The sequence below is a fragment of the Arvicola amphibius genome, chromosome X (assembly GCF_903992535.2).
Source record: "Arvicola amphibius chromosome X, mArvAmp1.2, whole genome shotgun sequence".
NCBI lineage: Eukaryota > Metazoa > Chordata > Mammalia > Rodentia > Cricetidae > Arvicola > Arvicola amphibius.
In genome coordinates, this window is record NC_052065.1 from 4,887,186 (window position 1) to 4,905,678 (window position 18,493).

General features: G+C 35.5%; 1 protein-coding gene across 4 annotated transcripts in view; it reads left to right on the forward strand.

Moving 5' to 3' along the window:
• Rps6ka3 (ribosomal protein S6 kinase A3) overlaps nt 1-18,493 on the forward strand; it is a 103,487-nt gene that overhangs the window by 10,501 nt on the left and 74,493 nt on the right. Inside the window, exons 2-3 of one of the 4 annotated variants that reach the window (XM_038316618.1) lie at nt 11,955-12,048; nt 13,005-13,041. The exons of 1 other annotated variant lie outside the window; for it this stretch is intronic. Coding sequence is in view for 1 of the 3 variants with exons in the window: in XM_038316617.1 (XP_038172545.1) it covers nt 17,488-17,490 (3 nt within the window). In the remaining 2 variants the exon portion in view is untranslated. Of the gene's footprint in view, nt 1-11,954; nt 12,049-13,004; nt 13,042-17,465; nt 17,491-18,493 lie in introns of those variants that run through there. 2 more of the 4 variants (XM_038316619.1, XM_038316617.1) reach the window with 2 other exon arrangements.

Consider the following 18,493-nt stretch of genomic DNA (forward strand, 5'->3'; position numbering starts at 1 on the left):
AACTATCACAGTGGATATTGGTATCAGAAAAAGGGGAGGTTGATTAAAGAGAGAAATAGTATAGGCAAGTAAAAAATAAGATATGCCTTGGATCAATAAAAAGAAGAATGTGCAAATTAGTTTTAAAATGTTCTTTTCCTCTTGGCTCCCTTTAGTGTGTGAAATATAGTACTAGGTGATAATGAATTAAGTAGAATTCTTTCCTTTGGATTATTATAGTCTAAAAATACTGATTGTCTGGACAAACAACCAAAATAGCATAAAACAAGCTAAGTTGACCAGGAATACAAACAGATATAATTGGATATTTAGAGGAAAATTACTCTTATAATGTAACAACTTTCTATAGTAGACTTTTAGTGATGATGTGAAAACTAGAAAACAAATGCCATTTTTAATATAAATATCACTTGGAAGAAACTTCTGGTTCTGCCAAGATGGAGGAACCTATAGATCTCCGTACTTCCCTTCCAACTGAACCGTAACAGATGTGACCAGGAGCAGTGGAAAAGAAGGCAGATTGTCTGAGGACCTTGGAATGTAGTCTCTGGGTTTTCTTACTGATTTCCATATATCACCAACAGGATGCTTATAACACTGCCAGACACAAAAAGCTCAAAGAAAACTCAGTTCTTTAGCCAAACAGGAATAGGGTAGTTCATTAAGCCTAAACCTTGGCAGTTCTCATTCTAATCTACTCAAATACTGATAGGAATAGGGAACAAGTGACAGTGTTCTGCCCCTTCAGCCCCAAGGGTGTTGGCTAGGGGAAATGTGTCCTAATTACCCATTCCTTGCCTTGAAAAAAAAAAAAAAGAACAGTGCTTTGGTTCCCTCTGCTGGTTGACTTTTGCATCTGTTCAGGAAACTGATTTTTCACCATCCTATCCTTGTGAAAGGAAAGCAAGAGCACTTGTTTCCCAACCTTGCTAATGTCAGTGGGTCTTAGCAGACAGTTGAGACTGATTAGCCATTCAGTTCCTCTTCTGTTCTTCCTTGTCAACTCTCCTTGAGGAAATCCTTGAGAAGATATGCTTTTGTTTCTTACCTTGCTTCCCCACAGCCCAGAAGAAAGGTGAACTCACAGTCCTAACCATAGGCAACAAGATGGTTCACTCTCTGGAAACAAGCATATAGCTAAATACATTTGAGCATTTGAGACAGTGTTTCCACTATTGCTTGGGTAGTCTTAGTAGTGTTCAGAGAATATTATGCTAATACTGCCCTCACACTATACCTCAACATGGGACTGCCTGCCAAAGTATATTAAATAGGATCCAAATGCTTGGCATACAGAAAAGAATGTCACACAGGCAGTGGTTGTGCACGACTTTAATCCTAGTACTTGGAAGGTAGAGGCAGACAAGTCTCTGAGTTTTAGGCCAGCCTGGTCTACAGAGCTAGTTCCAGGACTACACAGAGAAACCCTGTCTCAGAAAAAAAAAATCACATCAGGAACCATGAAAAAAATATGAAAAGTCAGCAGATACCAATACTTATTCAGATGTTAGCATTACCTGGTCAGGATTTTAGAGCAGCAGCTTTGAAAAGTGAGCAAATATAAACAGTTAAATGAATTTTCCGTCTCAGAAAAAAAAATAGAAAATATAAAGGAACACCAAATGGAAATTTTAGAACTGAAAAATGTGAGTGAAATAAACTGAGTATGAAATCAAAAGAGTAAGGATGATAATAATTATAATATTGAAGATAGAGCAAGAGAAATTTCCCCTATCTACCTGGGTGTGATGGCATACACACATAATCCCAGCACTTCAGAGGCTAAGACAGAAGGATTGCCTTGAGATCTAGGCCAGCCTAGGTTACAGTACAAGATCCTGTCTTCAAAAAAGTACCTCCACAGACTGAACAACAAAAACAGGACTTTTAAAAACTTAAAATGCATATTATCAAAGTTCCAGAAGAAGAGCCACCTAAAGAAATGTAATGGTTGGAATTCTGCCCAAATAGACAAAAGGTAAAATCTTCCAGATTCCAGAGTCTGTATTAATCACAAACAAGCCCAAGGCAATCCATTGCCTGAGTCATCAAAATCAAACTTTCAGAAACAAGGAGTTACTGTTTAGTAGGTATAGTATTTAAATTTTGCGAGATTGGTTGCACAACAATGTGAATAGCATTTAGCACTACTGGATTGTACACTTTCAGAAAATAAGTCTCATGTATAGTTTATTATAGCAATTTAAAAGCAAACTGGAAAATTAAAGAGAAAAACAGCTAGTGAGAACTGTGTCAGTACCTATATGGAGTGATTCACATGCCAGGGATTTAGCCTCAGACTCTAGGGAAGTGCATCATTTTTAAAATCTGAGGGAGAAGAGCTGTTAGCCCAGAATTCTAGGCCCAGTGAAAATATTCTATAGGAATGTGGGTAAATTCATAGTAGTTTTGAATATATGATAACTAAGGATTTTGTCTAAAAACTAAGTAATTGGCTAAAGAAGTTTCTTCAAACAGAAAGAAAATGATAAAAAAAAAGAAAACTTGGACTATCAAGAATAAAGAAGCAACATGAATTCTACAATTTCTCTCAAGAAATAGAAGAGGAGGAGAGCATTTCATACGAGGCTTGTTAGATACAAAGACTCAAAGGCAGTACAGAAATTCCAGACCAGTATACCATAAAAACATAGGTACAGAATCCTCAACCAAATATTAGATTCAAGCCCAGCAATAAAGACCCATGTACCATAACCATGTGGGTTTGATTCCAGAAATAGAAAAATGTTTCTGTACTGAAAAGTTTTAATTGAAGATAGTCCAAACATTTCAAAAATTAAAGAAAAATCACATATTGATACAAAAACAAATGCAAAATGAGAATTTAGCAATCGGAGAAGGGAACTTTTCAGCCTGATAAAGAATTTTTAAAAACCTACAGTTGACATGTAAATGTAAACTCAAACAAAAAATCAGTGCTTTGTTCTAAAAATCCAGCAGGGATATAGCAGAGTTGTCCATTCTCAAAACAGCTGCTTATTATGGTCTTAAAAAATCCTACCAGCATAATAGACAAGGAAGGGCGGTAAGAGGCATGTAAACTTTAGAGGAAGAAGTAAGGACCAGTCAGCTAACTCGGCAGGTAAAAGCATTTGCTGTGAAAGCCTCTCTGCCCGAGTTTGAACCTCCAAACCCACGAAGTACCACACATCTGTAATGCCAGAACTCAAGTGCCAAGGTGTGTGTGTGTGTGGTGGGGCGGGGGGAGGGAGACAGGAGAATTGCCCAGAAGCTCATGGGCCAGCTAACCTAGAATACACAGCATGGCAGAAACAACAAAAGAGACCCTGCCTCAAACACAAGAAAGCTATCTCCAGAAAGTTGTCCTCTGACTTCCATATATTGTCCATGGTTGTCCCACACACAATAATACATCTTTTTTTTCAAGGAAAGAAATAAGACTGCCCTTACTTACAGCCACATAGTGTTTTCCAGTGAAAGTCTCAAAAAATTTTTACCAAACCTTAAAATTGATTCTGTGATTCCATCATGGTTATAGAGCACAAGGCTAGCATACAGAATGTGTGTGTGTGTGTGTGTGCGTGTGTGTGTGTGTGTGTGTGTGTGTGTGTGTAAAACAAATGTATAGAAACACTATAGTATCACTTATATGAAGTATGTATGTGCTGAAAATTAAAAATTCCTAAGAATGTCTAAATAAGCGGAGAATAGTTATTTTGGTCACAGATTGGAAAACTCAACATAGTAGAAATGTTATTTCCCCCCAAACTCTACAAAAAACAACACAACTTTGTCATCTCAAAAATTAAGTGGAAAGTTAAATGAAGTAGAGTGCCTGGACATGGGGGCAGACACCTTTAACCTTAGCACTTGAGAGGCAGAAGCAAGTGGATCTCTGTGAGTTCAAGACCAGCCTGGTCAATATACTGAGACCCTATCTCAGAGAACAAAAAAAGAGAGAGAGGTAAAAAGAAAATGGGAGTAATCACCTGCTTTTAAGATTTACTTTCGTAATCAAAATGCTATGGTGCTGGCAAAGGAATAAACATATAGATCAGTAAGACAAAGCAGAGAATCCAGAAAGGCTTTTCAAGTGCAGTCAACTGGTTAAAGCAGATATAAATGCAGTAGCATCTATCAGTTTTTTAAGAAGCAAATACTGCCCAGCAGTGGTGGTGCACACCTTTAATCCCAGAATTTAGAAGTCAGAGCAGGTGGATCTCTGTGTTCTGGCCATCCTGGTCTACAGAGTGAATTTAAGGACAGCCAAGGCTACACAAACCCTGTCTCAAAACAAAAACAAACAAAAAAATACTGAAAAAAATCAAATGCTGAGGAAGAGCTCTATCCTTAAACATCTCAACTGAAATCCAAGCAGGAAAAGATGTCACTTTTTTTTAAAAAGGCAATTTAAATTATATTCTTAGATAAATTTTGAAAAATATAAATTTGTTTAGAAAATGAATTCAGTTTTATGTGGGGATGTAACTACAAAATAAAGTGATTTATGAAAAATTTTTTAAGAAAATCCAATAGAAGCGGAACACATCAAATGGGGGGGGAACATGAATCAAATAATCCCACACTAGCTTCGAATAGGGTATACTAAGGTTTTTCTTTATTAAAAGGAAAACTCATGGATCACAATGAGGAAACAGGAACAGGGTCCAACATCCAGGTGTGAATTGCTGGAAGAAGGGGCTGAGTGGGTGCTCCTGCGGGCTTTTTGGTACCCAAAAGCCACACCCCACTTGGCCACTTGGTCTGCCCTCTCAAAGGCCATTGGCTGAAGAAGGTTCCCCATCATCTCCCCCTTTTGTATAATAAGAGAGTTCCAAGCCCAATACAAAACTATACACAATAAGAACAGTATAAAAAATTAGAATTACAACCAGTATAAACAATATTAAGCAAGTAACATGCTAAATGTTTTAATAATTTTATCTTAAGGAGTCTAAGTCTTGTATTAGAAATGGCTTGGATAAATCATAAGAGGAAATTAACTATGAGTATTTAATCTTCAACCCCATTGAAGGCCTGAGAAGGGAGATAACATTACTTGAGTAGGCAGGAAGTATAATCAAGCAGCTTCCAAAATATGCAGTAGATGATGGACACAACTGGCTACCTGGGCAATCACCCAAAGTCTCATTTGCAATGTTGAGGCATCCAACTTTGGCTAAGGCCTAACCATTTTTAGAGGCAGGAAGATTTTCTTTTTTTTTTTTTTATTAAAAATTTCCGCCTCCTCCCCGCCTCCCATTTACCCCCTCCCCCCTCCACTCCCCCTCCCTCTCCTGTCCAGAGAGCAGTAAGGGTTCCCTGCTCTGTGGGAAGTCCAAGGTCCTCTCCCCTCCATCCAGGTCCAGGAAGATGAGCATCCAAACAGGCCAGGCCCCCCCAAAGCCAGCATGTGTAGTAGGATCCAAATCCAGTGTCATTGTCCTTGGCTTCTCAGCAGCCCTCATTGTCCGCCATGTTCAGGGAGTCTGGTTTTATCCCATGCTTTTTCAGTCCCAGTCCAGCTGGGCTTGGTAAGCTCCGAATAGATCAGCCCCACCATCTCAGTGGATGGGGGCACTTCTCGCAGTCCAGACTTCCTTGCTCATGTTTTCCCTCCTTCTGCTTCTCATTTGGACCTTGGGAGCTCAGTCTGGTGCACCAGTGTGGGGCTCTGTCTCTATCTCTATTCATTGCCAGATGAAGGTTCTATGGTGATATGCAAGATATTCATCAGTATGGCTATAGGATCTGGCCTTTTCCAACTCCCTCTCCTCAGCAGGCAGGAAGATTTTCAAAACTGTCTTACCTTGTCTTGACAAGGTTTGGCAGTCTTTTTTTCTTGTATCCTTCTTGTCCAGTCTGGACGCCATGCATTTTGTCAGAGGTTCATGCATGGGCAGTTCCTTGCCCATAATTCAGTTTTGTCAAGAAGAATACAAGCTCCAAGTGGAATGTCTTCAGTGCTCACCATTCTCTTGGGAATAGATCGGTCCTGCCAGGAGCAATTATATCTCACATCAACAGAACCCTAAATTATTTAAATGCCATATTCTACAGTTCTTTGAAGTGGTTGAAGATTGCCTATTTATGTAGAATACGATCTCTATGTATCTAAAGTACCTGAATAGTCTAAGTCTGACAAACATGGATGACAATTGATTTATAATACTTAATATCTGTATAACTTAAAGACTAAGACTTCATATTAGAATATTAACAATCTTTAAACAACTTGCAGCAAATGAGGACAGTGACCTAAAAATATAATCAATATCTAAGTATCTTGATCAGAGGTAGAAATATATAATGCAATATATTAAATATATCCTAAAATTGAATCAGTATACAAAATGTCTTAAACAGAGGTAGAAACATGCATGCATACAATCTGACAAAATAACTTTGTGTAGGTATACAAATACTGTAAACAGAAATGGAAGCATATTCAATATAACAAATATAGTAATTTGAATTTGTATCGATGTACAAGAATGTATACCAATGTAAATTGTCTATAAATAATAGCACACAAGTATTCACTCTATTACTCACTATTACTATTTTTATTATTAGTGTGAGTAAGCTCACACTAATCTATTTTCCCATTCAATTTCCCGTTTTGTTTTCAGAGATCTCTGAGCCTACATAATTTCCACTCCAACCCCCAACCCTATACCAGTAATAACCCCTAAATGATGTCCCTAACCCTGAGTACAGACTGTTGGGAGAAGGGCAGTCATCTTCTAAAATTACTTCTAGTGGTCATGGGGGTGATGTTTTTTTAATGGGATCCTGTAAAACTAAAATGATGAGTAAGTTTCAAGATTACTGTCTGGTATAATTGCAAATGGTCTCTGAGTAGTTGATAGGGTTTTTCTGAAGTTCGTATTTGGAGTTCTGGCCAGAACGTTTAATGATCGGTCATACAGTAAATGTGAAAATAGAGGTCCAGGTTATTTTTCTTCTATAGTTACACCAAAATGAATGCTTGGCCTTTGAAGCCAGCATGATGTTATTTCTCATTTGAGCCTCTGGAAACCAACTAAATCTGAATTAGTCAACTCAAACAATACATAGGTTATCTAATTTTGGATTTTTAGCTCTGAAAATAGAAGGGGATTCTTAGGACAGGGAACGCCTCTAAAGCTCCTCATATGATATTTGCCCTAAAAGATGAACACAAGAAAAGAGAAGTTGAGATTTATAGAATATCTGGAACAGTAGAGTATACTGAATTTATCACAGCTTCTGGTGGATTGAATATCTGAGTCTGGACTGGAAAGTTGAGGTAAATCACTTATCCAAAGACACCTGTAATAAAGGACAAGCCAGGTTTTACGACTTGAAATGGCAGACATTACAATTCATAATCTATTTTACTACCCTGGTTCCCCAGAGTTGTGTAATCACAGGAGTCATTGAAGATGCCCGTTAAAAATAAGCCAGCCGGGCTGTGGTGGGCACACACCTTTAATCCCAGCACTTGGGAGGCAGAGGCAGGTGGATCTCTGTGAGTTTGAGGCCAACCTGGTCTACAAGAGCTAGCTCCAGGACAGGCTCCAAAGCTACAGAGAAACCCTGTCTTGAAACCTGCCCCCCCCCCCCAAAAATACTAAGCCATAGAGCTTCTGAAAATCTGATTTTGTTTCTGTGTAGAGGGAGTCCAAATTATTTTATTTTGTGTTGTGTTTGTGTTACTAGAAACTGAATGCAGGGTAAGCACTCTACCTACTTATTATATGTTAACAGAAAACTCAAGTAATTCTGGTCATTGTGCAGGGATTGGAAAAACATACCGTCTATTCAAAAGAAGTAGGGCTTAGAAGACAGGAGTAGAATTAGGAATCTACATAGGACTTATTTAAAACGTTAGCACTACACCAGTTTCTGTACTAATAAAATATTATAAGATTGGATTGTGGAAATTATAAGATTGCATTAGAGTCCTTAATCTGTAAAGAAAACCCATATTTTATTTTTCTTTTAGATGACAAAAGTAGTTTCATCCATTCTTCCGCATTAATTTTTTTTACACTAGGAAGCAATACACCACTGATATAGATAAAACTATTCTGGATACAGATGAAAGTGTTACACTTAGAAATGTAAAATTGGTAACTTCCTCAAGTGAGATACAAAAAACAAAATCCCACAATGGCAGACCCTCAAATCTAAAATGATCAAAGTTCTTATGGCGCACGCCTTTAATCCCAGCACTCGGGAGGCAGAAGCAGGCGGATCTCTGTGAGTTCGAGGCCAGCCTGGTCTACAAGAGCTAGTTCCAGGACAGGCTCTAAAGCTGCAGAGAAACCCTGTCTCGAAAAACTGAAAAAAAAAAACAAATAAAATGATCAAAGTTCCATATAATTCAGGATTGTAGGTAAGTACTCCCTCAAGTGACTTTTCCAAGATCAGACTAGGTTTTAGAAATGGACAGCAAATCATGTTTACTTTTGATTCCTTCCTTTATCTAGTTTAATGTTATCTATTATTTTGGGAATAGATTATAGAAACTTATGATTTGAAATATATTCAGCCTATGAAATGTTTTGAAAACATTAACCATCCCTTATTAGAACAATGTGTTTACGAAGTGGTTGTTTTCAAAAACACTTGTATTATAAAATTTTATATTAGGAAAAGAGATAAATAAGCATACCTGGATGTCGAAACAGTGTTATAACAACAGCGGTATTTCTATCTAAGTGTACTTAGTGGATACTTTACAATTTGATTTTGGTTCACTTTTTATTTGCAAAATGTAGCTGTGATCTTAAACAAGTACTCTCAAACTCCCATTGTCTCTACTATACATAATATCATACCTCATGGTTTATTAATAAATGGAAATAAATTATAGAATATGTAACGTAGCTAGCACTATAATTTAAAAGATAGGCAGAGACAATGAATAAGTAATAGTTGCTACATATTTTTCTTAATCTAATGATTATTTAAAAGAACTAATTTCTGAGTGATTGTTATAGTTTATTTCCTTGTTTAATTTATCATAATCAGGGAAAATATATGATTCCTGCTTCTGGTAGTTTTAGAGTTAGGGCCCTTGAGATGGCTCACTGGGTAACAGCACTCATTGCCAAGCCCTAATAACCTAAGTCTGATCCCTGTGACCAACATGGTGGAAGGAAAACTTGAATTCCCACAGGTTGGTTGTCCTTTGACTTCCATCCATGTATTGTGGCATGTGCATGCACACACACATGCACACAGATACAAAATAAAAAGAAATTTTAGAAGCTAGCTATAGCTCAGAGGACCCAAGTTCAGTTCTCAGCACCCATTGTTAGGGAACTCACAATCTTTTGTAACTCTAGCTCTTATAAATGTAATGACAAAATAAATATTAAATATTTTTAAATTCATGGCTTTGAACAGTTTTTAATGGCTACTTGAGTCTTTAATCTTTCTATACTTTATTTTCTTCGAAAATGTAATATTTATCTTTCCTAGTATAAATTATAACAATTTGTCCTTATTGTATTTTTATGTTAGTTGATACTCCATCTTAAAGTTTTCCTATCTCCCTTGTTTCCATTTATTACATCTGCTTTTGTGTTGTGGTTTATTTATATCTATGACTAAATGTTCAGTACTTTTACACACTATTTGATTATTTTTGTGTCTAAAAAAACAACACGTGGTGATTACGTAAAATCTGAAAAATAAACATACACAGAAGGAATTATCTGTACTCTTGCTATAATGGAGCATTATTAAAATGTTATTTGTGATGAGTGGTGAGACGGCTCAGTGGTTAAGAGCACTGGTTGCTCTTCCAGGGGACCCAAGTTCAATTCCCAGTACCCACATGGCAGCTCACAGCTGTCTGCAACTCCAGTTCCAGAGGATCTATACCCTCACGCAGACATATATGCAGGCAAACACCTATGCACACAAAATTAAAATTTTAAAAATAGTACTTGTGATTAAAGAACAGAGGGTTAAATTTAAGTCTAAATATGGGCCCTACTTTTATCCTTGGACAGGTTATTGGACTTTTTCATATGTTCACCAAGTGTTTATTGAGCACGTACTATGTGCCGGGCATTTTGCTGAGACTACGTGAAAAAATATTGATGAATTCATCTTGGCTTAATTTTTTTCATTTGTAAATTGATGACAATGTCTCTTGAAGTTGGTAGAAGCATCAGAGATAATAATGCTTAGTATTTCCCTAGCAGTCAAGAGCTCAGTAACTGATAGCAACCATTATTACTATGCACTCAGTATGGGTATCTTTAGTCCTTTGTGATCATCTTACAGGTTGTCTTAGACTTTATGTTTAGCATTAATATTACAAACACTTGCTTCCATTTTTGTTAAAAATGTATATGTTAATTGTACATAGAAGAGCTTGGAGATGATATGGTTGTGTTAAAACACTTGCCTAGCATGAGTGAAGGCCTGGGTTGCATGCTTACTCTTTCTGTATGGTTTTCTATACTTACCTTTTTCTTTGACAGTACATTATAGATTTTTTTTTTCCTCCTTAAAAAATGTAAGCCTACTAAAGTTTTTAGTGTGAAGCATTTTACACACAGGACACTGAAAGCACCATTTTCTAAGAATAAAGCCTCAAAAATTAACAACTCATGGCTCACTATTTTATTCTTACTGCTTCCCCTCCCACACACTGCCCTACACATACTTATTTGTTCCATCTCCAGTGAATTATTTTGAAGCTGATCGTAGATGAATCAACTCCAATGTAAATATTCATATTGTATTTCTTAAAAAAATCAAGACTTACAACACTTAACTGTCGTACTGTTAACACACATGAAAATAATTCTGGGGCTGATGGTTCAAACCTGTATGCTCAGCTACTTGGGAGGCTGGGGCAGGAGGAGGATTGCAAGTACAAAGCTGGTCCAAGCTGTAGAATGGGTTCAAGCCCAGGCCTGGAAACTTAGTGAGACCCTGTCTCCCAACAGAAGATGACTACAGATAACAGCCTGGTGGTAGAATATTTGTCTACCTTGTGTGAGGTCCTAGATACTGCCTCTAGCAGTTGAAACAAAAGGCTCCAAGAGCAACAAATGCTAGTCACTTTTATTAGACACTTGACATTTCTTATATCGCCTTCAAAACAGTTGCCGTCATTTTGTGTTATTTCCTTGAGATTTTCTCTTTTTCCATATGGAATGTTTTCTTTGAGACAATTGTGAAAGCTAGAAGAAGGACTTACTGAGCTAAAAATACCTGGGTTTGGGTCTTGTTTCTGCCACTCACTAATTTATTTGCCAAGCCTTAGCTTCCTCAGCTGTGAAATATGGGTAATTAATACTTACCTCATATTCTTAGGATTGAATATGTTAGCATAAAGGACTATCAGGTGTATCAGCCTCCTAGCACATTCTTTAGTGATTCAAACTGTAATATCTATTTTTATTATTGTGTGGTTTTTTTCAAAATATTCCAAAACTTTTTAGATACAAACTAAAACTAATGGTTGTTAAATATACTTTCAGGAAGGATGGAGAATTTCTTCTTCCCCTGCTACCTCTTATGAATTCATTAATCTAGTCCAAGGTTATAAATCTCAACTCTATAAAATTTCTTTTATATTTTTATATACTTATAGTTAAATTAGTCAATTATTCCTGGATATTAACTTGGTGTCTACAGACGTTACTTCTCATATTCTTGAGCTCTTTATTCTTTTGATGGTTTTCTAGAGTGTACCTTTGAACAGTTTATTTTTAAAATATGCTACCAAGATGGTGACATTTTATCAGACTTTGCAGTTGTAAAAATAATTTTCTATGACCTTTGAACTTGAAAAACTAGGGTGAAGTATGAAATCCTTAGATCTTAACTGTTCCCTTTTAACTCTCTGTAGGTCATTATTTCATTGTCTTCTGGCATTTTGTTGTGAGGAAAAATCTGAGGTCAATTTGATTTAGTACCTTTGAAATAACCTATTTTTTCTGCTTGTATGCTTATAGGATTATATCTTTATCCTTGAAATTTAAAAACATTTGCCAGGACATGTCTTGGTGTTGATGATCTCTGTTGAACCTTCTCAGTCTGCAGTCTCAGGTATTTTTTTCAGAACTGGAAAGTTTTCTTATACTTTTGATTGATTAATCTGCTCTGTTTTTTTTCTAAGGAACATTGTTATTCATAGATTATTTCTGTCTGTCTTCCATAGTTTTTAAATTCTTTCTTTTTTTCATTTACTCAAGTTTGTCCTTTGTGGCATGGATTCTGTTTTCTGCAGTGTGTGTTCTGATACTTGCTATTCACAATACAGACTTAATTTTTGCTACTGTGTTTTCATTTCTTTATTCCCAACATAACTTGTTTCATAAACAGAATTTCCCTTAGGGGTACACTTGAAAAAAACATGAGGTGGATCTAGGCCTAAACCTAATTTTCTGAGGCCACAACTACAGAATCAAGAAAAAAAACAACTAAATAAAATCTTAAGAAAGGGCCCTCATAAACTTACTAGTGTAGATAACAAGCCAGAGGTCATACATACTCAGTCTAGAAAATAGAGCAGTCCTGGGTACCAGCAGGTTTTTGGTAGCAAGACAGAGCTAATAAAGCAGACATAACAGCACTGTAACTAGAAAATAAAACAATATTTCTAATTACATTTATTGCCTTTTCTCTTTAAAAAAATTAAAAATAAATGAATATAATTTTGAAAAGACAGTACCAAGAAGAAAATCCTATGGCCCAGGTAATCGCTGATAAGATTTTATGTTTTGCTAGTTACATGCTCCCATGCTGGGAGGGAGGGTACAGAATTGGGATCATACTTACAGCTCTATATCCTTTTAAATGTAATATATTGCAGGCATATTTTGCATCTTTATTTTTTCATTAGGCCCTGATTTTAACCATTGCATAGTGTTCCTACATATGAATAGATGTATTGTGATTTATTTAACTACTCCCCTGTTGGTCATTTAGATTGTTTTCTATTTTAAAGTATAATGAATATCACTGTACATAAGTCTTTATGCACATCTCTGATATTTCCTTAGGATAAATGAGGAGCTGATTCTTAATCCTGTCACATTGGTAAGGATTATATACATTCCTTATTAAGAATATAAAATGCTTGTTTCTTATTGTTTCAATGTGATTGCATAAGAAGCTTCTTTGGATTCTGAACAGTACAAATGGTATCTTGACCAAAGTTGGAAAGAGGTTTCTGCTGCCTCATGCATAGCACCTTTCTGATGAAACTTCTGCTACATACACTTTCAACAGAAAAGCCACTGCTAGGATCAGGGAGTTTGGAAGACAGATGTATTTGTGGAAATGTGAGGGTGTTTTGTTTGGGGATTATTGTTTTCTTAAGTGTGGTCCTTGCTCCTTCCTGCAACTTGGGTCTCTGTATAATATACTATGGCTTCAGACCCCCCCCCTTTTTTTCTTCCTTTCCTATTACTTTAGACTGTTAATTCTCTATGAATAATCCTTTTCTCCCAGTGTTCTTATGTGCATTTCATTTTTGATAAGAGAGTGAAAGTAGTTGGTATGTCCTACAAAGGTAAAAGTCAAATTTTGTCTATCACAGATCACTTCTCAGTCCTAATACACTTCTTCCAGATGATCTCCTGTAAGAAAATAAAAGAATTTTTTAAAACTTACCTTAAAACATTTTTTCCCCAAAAGACCAGGTTACACCCTGGGAATATATGGTGTAATAGGGATTGTACCAAAATAATTTCCATAATAGGGTTACTGAAAGTGAACCATTTTTAATTAAGAAAATAGTCTTATTTTTAATGTGTCAGCATTTCCCTTAAAATACTTGGGAATACTCTAGAGGTATTGAAACTTCAGTTTAGAATTACTGATTGAATTGTCGGCCCTCGCACCTTAAAAACAATCTTTAGTGATCCCTGTGTATAATGGAAAGTTGTTTTGAAAACAATTCCTGCTGACACTGAAGCGAACAGTCTCCTTTATCTGATTTGTTCTGATCAGACCCATATTGTAGGTTAATCCAGTTTGTGACTTTATACACATTTCAAAGTAACAAAGTAAAGCATGATTAGATTTCCTAACCTTTTCCAGTATTTCACACCGTATTTGCATATGTACAATCTGCCAAGCTCTGCGGCTTTTTTGGCTGGCAGGCATTTTGGTAGGATGAGAGAGGATAAATACATTTGCCTCACTTTAAAACTATTTTTCATACTTACTCAGCCACATTGTACAGAAAAAATAGCACACATATGAATGATTTCTTCTATCCTGCTTGGCAGGAAATTGACTGCCGTGAGTGAATAGAAAGACATCTCTCCTGTTCTTCATGGCATAGCATCTTTAGAAGTTATCTGCAGAAATGGAAACATTTCCCCATCATTTTAGGCAAAAGAGAAAATGTGTAGCATTTATGGTCCTGTAATGGACCCTTCTAATTCAATATCCTGCAAGGTCAACATTATAACATACGTATTATGTATATTATATTATACATCTTACGAGCAGACAAACTGCAGCTTAAATTTTTGATTAACTTACCCAAAGTTCAGGTAACTGTTCCAGTATGGGACATAGCTAGGGTTTAAAAGTAATACTGACCAACCTCAGTGTACACTTTTTGTATTTGTCTTAAAATTAGAGAAATCTGTTTCCTTGTTTAGTAGATCCTATCCCTCTAGCTTTAGCAACTATAGAAAGTGAGCATTGAGTCAGACTGGTCATCTGTTAGTCTCTAGTGATAACCAAAGGTCAGTTTTCAATGGGGAAATAAAGTTCTTAACTGCAAACAATGTTACATTCATTTCTAATCATACTTGGATCCTTATTTTGATGAATAATACCAAAGGTTCATTGAAACAAATATTTTTTAGTAAAGAAAAAGGTTTGTAAAGTTGTATGTAGGGTAACATTGGTGTTTCTATTTTCCTATTTTAATAATGAAGTTCAAAGGTGAATCTTCCTAAATTTAGCAAGAAGTGGATTACTTGCCTACACTACAGAATAGGATACCTTTGGGGTCATGTTTCATTTCAATTGTTTCTTATAACATTTACTTAAAGTGTTAATTAGCTAAATATTTCAGAAAAGATAATGCATTGTCAAAATTTGTGACCAACTTGAAGCTGAAATTAGTGAAGTGGTTTACAGGTTTTCTATTCCAACAAATAGAAACTGTAGCAATAAGACCATAGGTGGGAAAAGATGAATCAAAAATTTTTAAGTAAGACTTTTTCTGTGGGAATAAGTAACAACAGTTTCAAGATGAGAGATGTATTATCTTGGGTATGTCCCAACATACTACTGGCGTATAATAAGTTGTACTGTATGTAAAAAAGAAAGTGGGAATGGGCTATAGATAGTTTTTCACATAAAGGTAACTTGGAAGCTTGATGACCTTAGTTCAGTCCCTGGGACCCACATAGTAGGAATGAATCCATTCCTTCAGGTTGCCTCTGACCTTCATACACACACTATGGTACATGTAACCCCTACCAAAAACAAACTAAATAAATGTTGAGACTAGAGAACTAGATCAGTAGTTAAGAGAATTGTTTCTTGCAGAGGACCCAAATTCCGTTCCCAGGACCCATGTTAGGTGACTCACAACTGTCTGTAATTCAGGAGATACAACCCCTCTGGCTTCCATTGGTATCTGCATATACATACACATACCCACATACAGTGATACAGATACATATAACTAATAAAATAAGTACTTCCTTTAAAAAAAAAAAACAAGGGCTGAACCAACAGAAAAATTAGTGTGTGTCAACAGTATGTGGAGGCCTACCTAAAATTTTGCAAATGTGAACATCAATGAAAGTTTATTATCTAGGAAAGGGAGGTGATATGCCCACATTTCTGCATTTTAAAACTATAGTTGGAATGTTGATTGTGTGTGTTTTAATATACTACTACTCTTTAAGATAAATCAAGAATATGTTCAGCAAGTAGGATCAGAAGCCTCATCTGTCTTAAACATTTGTATAAACAAGTTATCTGTAAAAGATAAGACTTGGACACATTATAAGGTAATCTAAAGGCAACTTAGTCTTCATTTATTAAGTATCTTCTTAAAGTAGAATTGTGAGAGAAAAATTGCTGTACAATGAGGAATTATGTCTAGTAGGCAGTGTTTTTTCAGAGGTAGTCTAGTAGTGGGCTACCTGATAAGACTACATTCCTGTCCTGATAGCGTTTTAACATAGGTAAAAACAGAGGAGAAAGAAGTTAAATACATTATTGCAGTTGGAACAGAAGATTTTTGAGAAATCTTTCTGATTATCAACAAGATTTTTTGTTGTATCATTTTATCCTTATGAAACTATTTCATCTTAATAGTACTTTACATTGGTAATTAACTAACAAAGTGCTTTGTTATAAATCATCTCAATTTTGAGCTGAATAATAACCTCTTGAGTAGACATGTCAAATAATCCCTATTTGAACAAAGAACATGATAGGTTCAAAGAAGGTCCAATTTCCCCAAATCCTAAGACTTAAGTGAGTGCCAGGTCTCTATGTAATTAAGATTTTATTTACATATGCTCCCCACCCCTACCTTCCTGCATTCGGGCACCAGTTTTGTCCTTTGTGTTATTGTATGGACAGCCTCTACACCTAGGAATGTAGCTGCCCCTTGGTTTAAGTCAGTAGACATTTTAGGATGAAGGACATGTTTACATTTATCTTCAGGTCAGTACCTAGAACATAGCATGAATAAATGAACAAATGAAGAATGAATGAATGAATGAATGATAAATAGAGCTGGGGAGAGAAGAGAGGCAGGGATTTAAATTCAGAGAATCTGCCTTATGTGATATTGTGGGCTGCCTTTTATTATTTCCCCACTTATAATGCTCTAAAAATGCCTAACTTAGATCCTGGTACATTTGTTGAATCACAAGGAGTTAGAAAGCTTTTGTCCACTGAGGGAATAAAAGAAGGCCCTTTATATTCTTAAGTTCCATTGTTTTAAGTTTTATTTTTGTTTCTTTGAGATATGAACTTGCTATATACCTCAGGCTGGTCTAAAACATACAGACCTCCTGCCTCAAGATCCCAGATTCTGGGACTATAAACATGGGTCACCACTCCCTACTGTTTTTTTTCAGGTACACAAATAATACATATTTATTGTAGATACTATAGATATTACAAAATTCAAATAAGCAAAATAAAAGTTTAAGTCATCTGAAATTCTGCCATTTGGAGATAGCCATTGTTAACATTTTGGTGTATATCCTTCCAGAGTGTTTTCCCATACAAATATATACATTAAGACATGTATATATTTGTTTAAAATGGGTTTGTTATAATCCATATTGTTTTGTAAACTGCTTTTTCACTTATTATATGTGACTGTCTTTCCATGTCAATAAATTTACATCTTTATCATCATTTTAATGACCACATAGTATTCCATTATACTATATTTAACTATATTTACTATAAATACTATATTTAACTAGTTTTCTATTGTTAGGAATTTAGGTTTCCAATTTGGAGTTCTTTTTGGAAAAAATAATTATGGTGAGCATTTTGTATATACATCTTTGTACACTTGTCTATTTTAAAAGAAGTAGAATGAATGGGATACTAAAATTTTATGTGTGATAATTGTTTGTTTTTAATAGACTCAAATTGTCTTCCTTAAAGAGTGCTGATTTACACTTTCTCCACCAGCAAACCCAGAATGCTTTTTCCCCATGCCCACTGAGTATTAGTTTCAGGTTCTTGTAAGCTATTACTGATTTGGAAGGCAAAGGGATCTTTGGGTTAAATTAATTTCTATGACTGGCACTAAGGCTGAATTCTTTTTTCCCTTATTGCTCATTTCTGTTGAGGTTCATCGTTTTTTCTTACAGGTTTGTAAAACAAAGATCTTTATGTATCAAGGATACCAACTTTTTGTCATGTTGCTTTAGGTTTTTTGTAATCAATTTGTCTTTTGTAATTCTTTGTGTCTTGTATAATAACTTTTATGGATGCAAATGTCACTTATTTCTTTATGATTTCTATTCTTATAACTTTTACTCACCCATATTCTAATACTTGCTTAGTTTTACTTTTGACATTTAAATGTTTAGTCCATCTGGAACTTACTTTGATGTAGAGATTGAGCTTAGTTTTCTCTACAGTAATTAATCAGTTTTTCTGATTAATTATTAATGGTATTGAGTTTAGAATGTGTTTTGTTGTACAAAGTATTATAAATGATGTTAGATGAGGCTTGACTAAGACCATTTGTAATGCATTAACCTATGAAACATAAGAGCTCACCTGGAAAGGTAGTCAGCGTTTATTAATTCCATGGAAAAATGCTCAGATAATTTCAAATAATTAAATTACCTATGAACTTCTGAAACACAACTTGTTGCAAAGTAGTCCCTGCATTCTTAGATGGTGGTTCTACTTCACTGGAGGTCTTTAGGAATGGAGATATTCTAGATGATGGGTTGGTAGTTTTGTTGCTTTATTTTCTTTTTGTCTGTCTTCATATAATTTTGATGTGAAATCTATTTTGGTAACTTTC